Genomic DNA, 12,114 nt, shown 5'->3' on the forward strand with positions numbered 1-12,114 from the left:
TTTCAAAACACGTTTTTTGAAAGAAAAAGAAAATGCTTAATTTTCCGGGTTTAACGTCGTAAGGGAAAAAAAGCTTCGACACTCCCCAAATATTTAAATTTTTTTTTTTTTTTCTAAACGTAATTTATTAAAAAAAATTCGTCGATTTTCCCTTTTCATCAACGCTTGAATTTTATTTTATCAAACTCCAACTGTTACTTTTTTTTTTTTGGGTGAATTTCACTTTAAGTGTGGCTAAATAGTCACATCGTAATTTTTTTTTTGTTAATAATAATTACTTTTAATTTACGAGACTTTTACTTTACGGTATCATATATATTTAATTTAAACAAAATATTTTTTTTAAAATTTTTTTTATAACTGTATATTATAACTTTGAGAGAAATTTGAAATTTTTACACCCCACAACACAACCCTTTAGATAATTTTGTGACGCGCGAATAAAAAAATTGAAAAAATTTTAAATTTAAATTAAAATTTTTGGGGAAATTAATTAAATTTAATTCAACATTTCCAATTGTTCGACGTGAAAAACGTGTAAAAATTAACACTCAGATAGTGTTTACAAAGGTACACGTCATTAGTATTTAAAATTATCAATAAAGGAATTTTAAGTGACGTCACAAAGTAAAGCATTTAAAGATATCGAAAATGTATATATGTATATACATATTTATAGATGTGTGTGTGTGCGCGTAGGGCCAAATTATAAAAATTAATATAAATAGTTTAAATTTCCTTTTCACTTAAAACAAACGGATTTATTTAAATCCGTGTATATATATATATAAATATACTTGGAAGAAATCTCATTTAAAAATAATAATGTTTAAACAACTCACCTTTGGTTTTTCCTTTCTCGGCGTCAATATGAGACCATCATTTTCTATGTAATCAGGAACTGTTTTTCTATTGCTAAAATTAAATATCATGGAATTGGGTTTTTTATCCCAATATTGTCCTCTTTTAACCACGTTATCACTCGATTTTGTTCCATCATTCGTAAAACACTCTTCCGATGATTTTTTCAATGATACTATAACTTTCGTAACGGGTTGTTCGATGGATTTAACTTGGTTTATTAAATTTTTTTCTATTTCCCTTTCCGTCAATTGACACTTATTAACAACTTGTTGTTTTATCGAATTCGATTGAAATTTTTTATTTGTGACTATGGGTCGTATCACACCGACTTGTTTCATGGGTTGAGAAGGTGTAGTAGTATGAGTAGAATTTAATTCGGATGAGAGTATGGAAGGCGGTGCTCGAACTAGTACGGGAGAAATGCAACGTTTCGTTTCGGAAGAATAATCTGTTAAAATCCCCCCATTTTCCGTACCATTATTTTTACTCGTTGAATTCACGATGGCGGCCCCTTTTTTCCTATTATTTTGACTTACGGCCAAATCCGTCAAATCGAGGGATAATCCATTTTCCTTATGATTCGAGGGTAATTGAAAATTTTTCTCCACGTGATTATCATCATCTTTGATAATTGGCTTAACAATATTTTCGTTATTGGAATTTTTGTTTATTATCACAGATTCGTTTGAATTTTCTCTTTTCAAGGCTATTTTCCTTTTTTCCACGGTGTCAATAATATCAGGCTTTGGAATTGAATTTGAATTATTTTCAACACAGTTTTCAATGTTTTTGCTAATGATTTTCTCGTAACTTTTACTCCTATTCGAAATACTATTTAACGAATAATTATTTACAGAGGTTTTGACAATTTTTGATATTTTACCATTTTCAATTCCATTTTGCTTTGGCCTAAACGATTTAGAACAATTCACTACTGACTTTTTTCCACTTACGTATTCTGGTACTTTTTTTTGAACTTTGTTTTTATAATTTGAAACGTTGTTTGAATTTTGAGATTTTTCGAAAATTTGTAATGTTTGCTTTACAAGATCAGGCGGTGGCAATTCTTTTTCTTCCACGCTCACACTACTGATTCTTTTTCTAGAATTTTTAACGTCATCCTTATTATTTTCTTCATTTTTTTGCGATATAAAATTTCCGCGATCGTATTTTGTAAGGACTTCAACGGATCTAGCTCTTTTCATAGACTCTTTATTATTTCTCACTAAACCTCTGTGCCTCGATTCCGATGATTCATTATCAGCCAGTTGAATTTTTTTCAAATAATTCGACTTGTGATCTCCGGATTTTTCACCTTCCTCTCCATTTAATATATTTTCTAAACTTGTTGCTTTTCTCAAGCTGTTTAACGATGGACGCACTTTTCCTTGATTTTCTCGCAATGTTAAACTTAAATATTTAGATTTTAATTTACTCACGATACCTGGCCCATATTTTAATTCTTCACTAGAATCCGATGCGCAATCATCACCATCACCAAAACATAAATTATTACTTTTTTTATCGTTAATTATAGACGAACTAGAGTTTTTTTTCGCGCTTTTTTCTTCGCCCATTTTTAAATCCACACTAGACCCCGACTCGATTTTCGTAATTATATCTTTTATGCCCAATATAATGGAAGGCTCGACGAAGTCATGGGAAGCGTTAACTTGTTCGACAAATCTCATATTTTTGTGAGCGCCAGTTTGTTCACGTTTGCTCCTGCAACTCCGGAAAAAATTCGAGTCGACCGAATACTCCGCCAAACGTACAGCAGCCACTACACTCGGGCAGGTGAGTTCAACTGAGCCACTTTCAGTGGGCAAAACTTGTCCGACTGCGCGACGCCTTATTATTAGATCCTTCTTCCATTGAGGAATATTGGAATTTATAAGCCTCCATTCATCAACTGCCATTTTAATAAGCAAATTTAATAATTTTGTACTTAACAGTTTCTATAGTAAAAGATATATAAAGTTTTTCAAAAATGTTATACGAAAAAAATATGTAGTAAATGGTTGGCACTTGGGTAAAGTGTCAAACATCTTAAAAATTCTATAAAAGTCTAAAAACTATAATTTATACAAAATAAGTAAATCTTTTTACAATTGTGAAAAAAAAAAACATTAATGATAGTAATCATTTAAACTTTTACAAATAAAAACGTATAATTTTCATTTCATTAACTTTTAAATAAATTATAAATAAACCTAAAATTAGATAACACCTTCTAACTTGAAATTAGCATCCATCTTTAAAATAATAGCACTGCTCTCTAGTAGTAGAAATTAATACTAAAAGAACCACAGAGAATAAAAAATTTTTGCTATGGTTCGGCACAAAGGTTTTAAACTTGTATTTCTGCCATTTGAAGATGGACGCTAAAGAAATATCTAAACATACTAAACGTGTAAGATTAATAGACACTCCTACTCGTAAAGTTTTCATGTGGATAGGTGTCGGTATTGTAGTATCAACCATAGGATTTGGGTATTTGGCTTTAAGGTGAAATTTTAAAAGATTTTTTCAATCAAATTAAGTTACTATCTTGTAATTAATTAAAATTTATGATTATCCGAACCGAGGATCATATACATATAATATTTTCTTATTTAATTATGTTTTACAGGTATTTCGAATACAGAGCTCCTTACAGAAAAGATAATGCGTTTGTCAAATATTATGATTCTGAGGAAAGAAAACTCGAAAGATTACAATTTTTAGGCATAATTCCTAATAAAAAAGACCTCTTAGAAATTTTAGAACGAAATGAGTAAGTTTCTATTAAATTTGACATGATTTCTAAAATAAAATAGTATTAAAATGATACAATTTTTAAATTCCAGACAAAATTAAATTTAATAATATTAAAATAAAAGTCATTAATTAAATACAGAAAAAATAATAATTAAAATTATTATCACATGGTTTTTATTAATTATTTTCAAATAATGAGTTCAGATTCTGATGTAAATGAAAGTGACTTGTTTTGTTCACCATTAATTTCTAAAAGAAAAGCAACTGATGTTCTCAGTGCAAAATGTATCAAACAAGCAAAAATTTCACTGTCAGATTTATCTACTACAGCAAATAATTTACCAGTAGATGTGGATCATTTTACTATTAAGAAGTGTGATAGTGACTCTTTGCTTCTGAGTAAAGTTTTATCAGAATCTAAAGAGGAAGAAAATTTATCAATACATGTTGTTGATTCAGTATTAAATGAAACATCGAGTAGTTATTTCAATGGAAACAACAAATCAGTTAATTATTGCATACTTTGCAAAAATTCATTTAAATCCAAAGCAGGATATCTATCTCATATGAAATTGTGCTCGAAAAAATGTAAACTATCTACTGGTCAATTGCTTAACGTTCTTAATCTTCAAAAAAAACAGTTGAAAGAAAAAAATAGTCATTTACCTAAGGTAGATTATAAATTTAAAAGTTTTTTTAAACTTGTAGCTATTTAAAAAAAAAATATTTAATATAGTTTTTAAAAAAAAATAATTTTGTTTTAATTTATTATTTAAATATATATTTAGGCTGAAAATGAGAATTCAGTTTTAGATGATCAAAATTATACTAAAAATGCATTCCTTAATTTAATGCAAGTACAAAATGTTAAAAAATGTAAAGATGGCTCGTTAAAAAATGGTAAATCGAATAATGCACAAATGGGATTATTAAAAAATTCTTTTAAAATGAGTATGTGTCAACTTGTCTATTATCTATTTTTCATTTATTAAAAAAAAATTTTTCTTCTTTCTCATAAGTAATTAGTAATAAAATTTTTCAGAAAAAAAAAAGACAATTATAAATTCAGTTCTTAAAGTTAGGACAAGTGAAGATCGTCAACGAATTATTACTGAAAAAGCTGCAATAGTTTTATTAGATGAAATCGATGAAATTAATGTAAATGCTAATATTTCAGTTCTTAAATCGTTTAAATTATCAGATCCCTTAATTCATTATCAAAACCAAGTAAGTACATCAAATATATTATTAAATGTGAAATGTACTGATTACTTTTTTTAAATTCTAAGTAATTACAATTTCTACACTCCATTTTATTTTACAGGGTTGTCAGTTGTGGAATCTAACTAGTAGCGAAGAGAAATCTAATTGGTATGTGGAAGGAATAAAAAATAAAATATTACTACAGGATGTTGCTGATATTTCTGATAAATTTGATGAATGCGATAGCACGGATGTAAAAAATAAAGTAAAATTAGAAGAAGAAATTATTAAGTTAGCGGATGGTAAAAAAAACTTGGAAGAATCAAATACTTGCGATTTAGTAAGAAATGTACAAAATGAAGAATGTGACAACGTTTCACCAAAAACGAGTCCTAAAAATACACAAAATAGCTTTTCTACAAAAGTTGAAAAAGAAAAAAAAAACATGTCGAACGATAGTTTGATTATTAACAAACCTTCGTATGAAACAAATACAGAAAACGAAAATCAAGACCTGATTTCCACATCTACTGATCCATCAGAGAAAAATAATGTTTCGAAAAATACAAACGGATCCATTTTATTGGAAGAGAAAAAAAGTCAAGATGAACATGCATCTAATTTTCTTAGGTTAGAAAATATCGAAAACGAAGTATTAAAATTAAATCTTCCAAAAACAAGTATTGATCAGGACTGGAGAAAAATTATTAATAACGAAATTTTTAGCGATGTTTCTGCTTCGAGTAAAGATGGAGAATTAATATTTATGCATTCGTTGGTTTTAAAAATCAGATGTTCGAATATTTTAGATGTGGATTACATTAGTATATTTAAAAAATTTAACCTTCCTATTATTTTAGTGTTTTTAGAGTATTTGTATTGTGGAACTTTAAATGATTTACAAAAGAACAATGTTAAAGAATTAGTCGATTTAGCTAAACAATTTAATTACTTAGAACTTATTGAAGTAATAAACGATTTAGAAAAAAATATAATTAACGAAGATAATAATACTAATAGAAATTCTTTAATGATCAGAGAAGTTGATTTTAACACAACTCTATTAGCAGGTCGAAAACCGAGTAATGAGTTAGAAAACAACTTACCTTTAAACGCCGCGGATAGGGATCTATTTGAAGAAGACATGATAGATTTAACTCAAAGTGATCATGGTTCAACCTCTTCAACTGTTAGTGACAACGATAATGATTCCAATTTGGAAAAATCCTATTGGAGTTTTCTGCAACAGGAAAAAAAAAAAGAAAAAGAATTAAAAGAAGAAGAAGAAAGAGAGAGTTTTATTTTTAATTCGGAAATGGAAAAAATTCAAATTAGTTTTGATAAAAGAAATGAAATGATGGAAAAAATGTTGAAAGAATTTGATGAGGAACAACCTTATGGAGAATCCGAAACCGAAATGAAAAATTGGTGCACGACACCAAGACGTCAATCCAGGGATTCGAATACGAGAGATGCAGATGATGAAGTCATATTAAAAAATGAAACAAACGATGACTGTATAATAATATCCAGCGATTCGGAATCGCAAACCTTAAAACCAATTCCGGAAGAAAAAAGTGACAGCAAAATAATGGAAAATAATATCGAATGCGATGTTCCTTATTTCGACCCATACGAAGATAATTTTCCAGCTTATGGCTTTTCACCCGTACAAGTACACAGTCAGTCACTCATAGCAGAAAATAATGCAATCGATGAAGAGGATACGTTGAAAGCTTCTGATAAAATTGAGACATCCACTCCTTTGAGTATTCGTCGATCTTCCAGAGTAAGTTTTTAATTCGAACTTACTTATACTATAGACGAAATATAATTTTTTTTAATAATGAAAATTTTCATCTTTTAAAAGCTTGAATCATCCAAAAAAAAGAGGAAAGATCTGACGGCTAGTCGAATTATAAGAAAATCATTGGGTTTACAATCTAGATCATTTAATTCGAGCTCAAGTAAAAAATCTCGCATAAAAGGCAAGAAGAGAAAAAGTAATAAAGATTACGATCATGTAAACGAATTGTCTGAGTCTGTCATTCACGAATTTTCACATTCAACTATTTTAAAATCGTCAACTCCGGTACAAAATAAAAGTTTTGAAGAAATAACACCTTTGAGAGCAAGAGAAATTGATTCTGAAGAACCTGTAACCCCATATCCTCATTATAGCGGTATGGGAGATTCTTTATTAAAGGTAAAATGTATAGTGCAAAATTATTAGATTGACAAAATAATATTAACTATGAAAATAATAACGATAGTATTTAAATGAGTTAAAATTGTCTCTTCACTCATTTCTCACAAAAAAAATTAAAACGGTTTTTACGAATTGAAACATTTGATGTTAGGTTGTAAATAGTTGCTTTAATTTCAGGAACATCTTACAAAATACGGTTTGAAAAAAAGTCTTAGTAAAAAGAAAGCAGAAAAAATTTTAAAACACATTTACGAAGAATTACATCCTTATTTAAATCAAGCAACGGGCAAACTTTTAAAAAAAGTTATCTCTGGCACTCCGAAAAAAAAAATGTCTAAAAAAAAACCCAAGGTTCGTGTTTCTGTAGGTAAAGAAAAAATTGGGAAAAACATTAAGAAAACAAAGCAAGGAAAATCGGAATCACGTGGAAAAACGAATGACTTGAATAATTCAAAAGAAAAAAATTCAAAAAAGTCATCAGATTCTAGTCAAAACAGTTTCGATGGGTTTGTATCTTTAAAAAAAAAAATAAATCAAAGTTTGAAAAAAAAAATTTTTTTTTTAATTTTCAAATTTTATTAAAGGTCTGCAATGTGCAATCCAGAAGAATATGATTTTGATAACATTAGTGAAATATTAACTCAGTCAGGTCCTAGTAATCCTCAAGATTTACCTTCTGCTATGGAACACTTTTTCCAAATTAATCCCAAATATCATCAAAAAGTGTTATTATATGAACCGATTAACATAACAGATTTACATGGTAACTTGAAAGAAACATTTAAGAAGCATTTTAAAATGTCTGACCTTATGGATTATTTAGATCAAACGGTAGGAAATCACAAGATAACAAAATTAAAAAAAAAAATATCAATGCTACAAAAAAAAAAAATAACAAAATTGTTTTTTTTTTTTTTTTTTTTCATTTTTAGTGTATAACATTTCGCACGAATAATAATAATTCCAGACAAAAAAATAGTAAAAAAAACAATGAAAGATGAAAATCAAAGTTGAAAACTTGAAGAAGTGATTTTATGAATTTTTTTAAATTGCCATAACGAAAAGTATAACATATAATATAATTTGAGAAAATTTTCTTTTTTTATAATTGACATATATTTGGTCGTATACATCACAAATTTTAAATTTTATTTTAATTTTTTTTGTTTTTTCTAAGTAATTATATTATACTTTTTGTTAAAATATCTATTTTTATAAATAAATTAGTAAATTTATATAAATAATAAAAAATTGATTTAAAAATATTAAAACTTTTTTTTTTGTTAAACGGATATTCCTTTAAATCCTTGTCATGTAAGTTTAGAAAATTTAATGGATTAATTAATACTTTTTTTTTTTTTAAATTAGTTAAATAAGTAATTTTGCAAAAGAAAACTTTCGAAAGAGATTATTTTAAAATTAAATTTGAATTTCTATAATTATGAATTTTAAAGTATTTAATTAAACATTTATTAAATAATAATAATACTAAATCAAGACTTAATTAATATTTTTAAGTATGCATAAAAACGTATTGCGGTAAGTAGATAAGTTAAAATGAATAGTTTAATTAAAAATCAGGTGTATTCAACGTTAAATTTTAAAATTAAATGATTCTATAATTAAAAATATTAAATTTTTTACCTTAATCCTTTAATATTCAGTGTAATTTTTTTAAAAATAAAATATATTCACACTTTTAAATTTCAAACGCTTTTTTGATGAACACTGCCACTGTAATTTTTCAATTTAAAATCAAGAAGGCAGTGAGAAAGTTTAACTTGCAAATATTACACAACAATAATATTAAAATAATACAGTGTAATAAAATTGCCATTAAATATGGGGATTTTAGTGTCATGCTGTCTGTCAAAATCATCCGAAAGTGAATACCTTACTCCTAGAATTGTGCGTATTATAAAAAATGTTTTGAATTTGAAAATATAAAAACAGTTACATTCAAATCTGTTGCAAATAGTGCGCAGAATAATTTTTTTTTTATAATTACTCTAAATTTGACAAATTATTTACAACACACAAAATTTGTATTATTTTAGTTTTTTATTTTTTAGAATGCCGGAAGAATGGAACGGGCAGAAGCTGCTGAAAGAAGAATTCGTGAGGAAGAACTTAGAGGTATTAAAAATCCAGAAAAAGCTAAACTAAATCAGAAACTACTAAAACAAAAAAAAAATCCCGAACCAGAAAAAATGTCAAATGAAAAGCCCAACTTAACTGTGAGTTTGATATATGATAATTAATAGTGACAAAAATAATTAGAATGATTACTTACATAAAGTTTATTGCTTTCAGTGGACTGTTGGCTGAGCATATATAAGTATAATTTATTTTTACATTTAACTCCAGTCTCAACAAACGATTTCATTCCACAGGTGATTATTGTACAAGCAATTTCAAAGTGGTTGGATTACATATTAGTGATGCAAAATATATAATATTTTATTTAAGCTAAACCTATTAATTTAATGTTTATTTATTAATTTATGTATTTTTGTTGTAATCTTTTATTTATTTTTTGAATTTTTTTCATTTTTCACTTATTTTTTTTATTAATAATAATTAAAATAGCATTAAAGCACACGAGCATGCTAAAACACCAAAGTTAATTTATTTTTGTTTAGTTTTAATAATGCATATTTAAAAAAATTTTTTTAGTTATATAATAATTATATAAAATCAATATCAATAATAAATAATAATAAATGTGATATTTGTAAATGGATTTGTACAATTTTTTATGCTTTTTAAGTTCATAAATATTTCCAACTGTCACTATTGCATACTATTTTTCTTTTTACATTTTTTTTGAAATTGATTGATATTTTTTAAAACACTTTATTTTATTAAAAATATTTTTAATTTACATTTTAGACACTACAATTAACTGTTTAGCTTGTTCAGCTAAATTTAATATTTGTTCAGATGCTGGAATACTAAAATTTTCTAAGTAAGCTCTACTATTGGATTCAGTATCTTCTAAAAAATATCTGTAATTCACCATCATACTGCAAGAATTTCCTAAACCTCTAGGAGAAAGATCAGCAGACCAGTTTAATCTCCATAAAACTGCACCATTTTTCAAATGAAAGTTTGCTGCATTTGTAAAATATATTTGAAAAATAACTAATTGTTTAATATTTTGATATTATTTAGTAGTTTTTACTTACCCACACTATCAAAAGCATAACCTCTTCTCTTTTCAATAAATAGATATCGAGCACAAAGCCTCATCAATGGTTTCTCTAGAAGCGAAACTAAATTTTTATCTTCTGCCCAAGCATTCGAAAGTAAAATTTTTTTAAAATCTTTCCAAAAGTCCGATGAAGAATTTAGATGTTTTTTTAAAGTAATTATTTCATCATGTAGTAAAATGTCATTTGAACCTAGTAAATATTAATGATAATACATCATAAAAAATTTGAATGAATTAGAATAATTTCTAAAAAAGTTTTAAATGTTAACCTTTTTCTGCAAATTTTACTTTGTCTATCAGCCATGTTTTAAAATTAGGAATAGGGGACAAACTAGAAAATTGAGTCATTTGAGGAAATTCAATTTGCAATTCATGAACAACACTTTTAATTAAATAATTCCCTAGTTCTATTCCTTGCAATCCTTTTTGGGTTGAACTTATGGAATAAAACACAGCAGCTTTAACACATGTCGCATCCTCCTCCTGAGAGTTCAATAATTTAAAATCTTTAGATGAAGAATCAACTGTAGTGAAAGTAAATCCAAATATTATTAAATGAAAACAAAGTAATAATAAAAATTTTTTTAATAATACCTGACATTCTAGACCTTGCTGAAACTATGCCAGACATGCTTGAAGCGATTTCATCGCACAAAGCAGTGTGCAAAACCACAATTGGTTCACCAGGCATACTACCATGAAGAAAAACAAAGCATCTTCTATAAGGACCAACCCTTCTTTTAAGATCTGTCCAGCTTCTTACTGGATGAACAGCTTCATACTCAGAAATCTAAAATTAAGTATTACCTATTCAAAGACAAATTAATAAAATTTTATTGTTTTTGTTTAAAAACATTATAGATAATACAGCACCTTTTTTTTTAAACTATCAACATATTTGATAAGTTTTTAAAACACAGTAATCATAAACAATTTTGTAACAATAAGTTTATAAATTATAAATGAAGTACTAACTTTTTGAAGCATCTCACATGGTGAATTCCAAGTAACTCTTTGAAGTTGTAAAAAACCTATTGAAAACCATAAAGATAGCAAATCTCTTAAGGTTGAATTTAGTTGCTGCAGTTCTACTGTACTATCAACTTCCGAATTTTTTTCAGCGATTAGTTCCTAAAAAAAGAAAACCGAAAAATTTATATTCTTAAAATTGGAAACTGAATTTAAAAGCCATATAAATTTAATATATATATATATATATATAGTCAAATAAATTGAAAAATGCACAATTTAATTAATTATGATCATATTATATATATCTCATTGTAAAACTAAGTTATAATACAATCATTAAAGAATAATTAATTTAAATTTACCAATACATCAGTCCTAAGGTCGACTAAGAATTTGACTCCTTTCTCAAGTTTTCCAATATTCAAAAAAAGCCATGAATATTGAGGTGTAAGAATTGTTCTAAGTTGATCTTCATTTTTTAAAATTTTAGCATCAGATTTAGCATCACTTTCAGATATATTACTGCATTTTGCTAATGTTTCGGAAAGTTGAAATACTTTATAATGATTGACGGCATAATCTTTGGATAAAACTTGAATAAATTCATTTCTATGATTTTTAATTAAACATTTGTAAAAACTACATAGTTGTTTTACTTTACTCTAAAAGCAGATGAAAAAAAATTAATTTCAAATACGTAACTAAAACAAGAACATTTAATAAAATTGTATTTTACTTCTACAATCCAGCTGCTTATATTTTTTTTACGGTACTCCAAAACTTCTTTAAGTAAAGAAATGCATACTTGAACGTCTTCAAATGTGCTTAGTCTTCTTTGAACAAAGTCCTCATTAGAAAATATATCCGGATACTTACAATCATCTTCCATTTT

At 26.6% G+C, this 12,114-nt stretch overlaps 3 protein-coding genes across 3 annotated transcripts; 1 reads left to right on the plus strand and 2 right to left on the minus strand.

Annotated features, from left to right (window-relative positions):
- Window positions 1-742: 742 nt before the first annotated feature.
- On the minus strand, window positions 743-2,783 carry Phum_PHUM479090 (uncharacterized protein; the record flags this gene model as incomplete). Its single annotated transcript, XM_002430391.1, has 2 exons — window positions 743-808; window positions 843-2,783. 2 exons carry the CDS (start codon window positions 2,781-2,783, stop codon window positions 743-745), a joined length of 2,007 nt encoding a protein of 668 aa, XP_002430436.1.
- A 458-nt stretch (window positions 2,784-3,241) lies between these two features.
- On the plus strand, window positions 3,242-9,297 carry Phum_PHUM479100 (DNA double-strand break repair Rad50 ATPase, putative; the record flags this gene model as incomplete). The annotated part of the gene is made up of 10 exons (XM_002430392.1): window positions 3,242-3,372; window positions 3,497-3,640; window positions 3,824-4,295; window positions 4,413-4,575; window positions 4,667-4,851; window positions 4,949-6,616; window positions 6,698-7,033; window positions 7,214-7,542; window positions 7,621-7,867; window positions 9,109-9,297. The coding sequence occupies 10 exons, from the start codon at window positions 3,242-3,244 to the stop codon at window positions 9,295-9,297; spliced, it is 3,864 nt and encodes a 1,287-aa protein (XP_002430437.1).
- Window positions 9,298-9,807: 510 nt separating this feature from the next.
- On the minus strand, window positions 9,808-12,111 carry Phum_PHUM479110 (malonyl-CoA decarboxylase, putative; the record flags this gene model as incomplete). The annotated part of the gene is made up of 8 exons (XM_002430393.1): window positions 9,808-9,847; window positions 9,943-10,150; window positions 10,225-10,440; window positions 10,520-10,733; window positions 10,870-11,040; window positions 11,226-11,381; window positions 11,585-11,884; window positions 11,959-12,111. 8 exons carry the CDS (start codon window positions 12,109-12,111, stop codon window positions 9,808-9,810), a joined length of 1,458 nt encoding a protein of 485 aa, XP_002430438.1.
- Between the last annotated feature and the right edge of the window lie 3 nt (window positions 12,112-12,114).

Source organism: Pediculus humanus, genomic scaffold, assembly GCF_000006295.1.
Source record: "Pediculus humanus corporis 1103172108255 genomic scaffold, whole genome shotgun sequence".
In the NCBI taxonomy this organism is placed as follows: Eukaryota; Metazoa; Arthropoda; class Insecta; order Psocodea; family Pediculidae; genus Pediculus; species Pediculus humanus.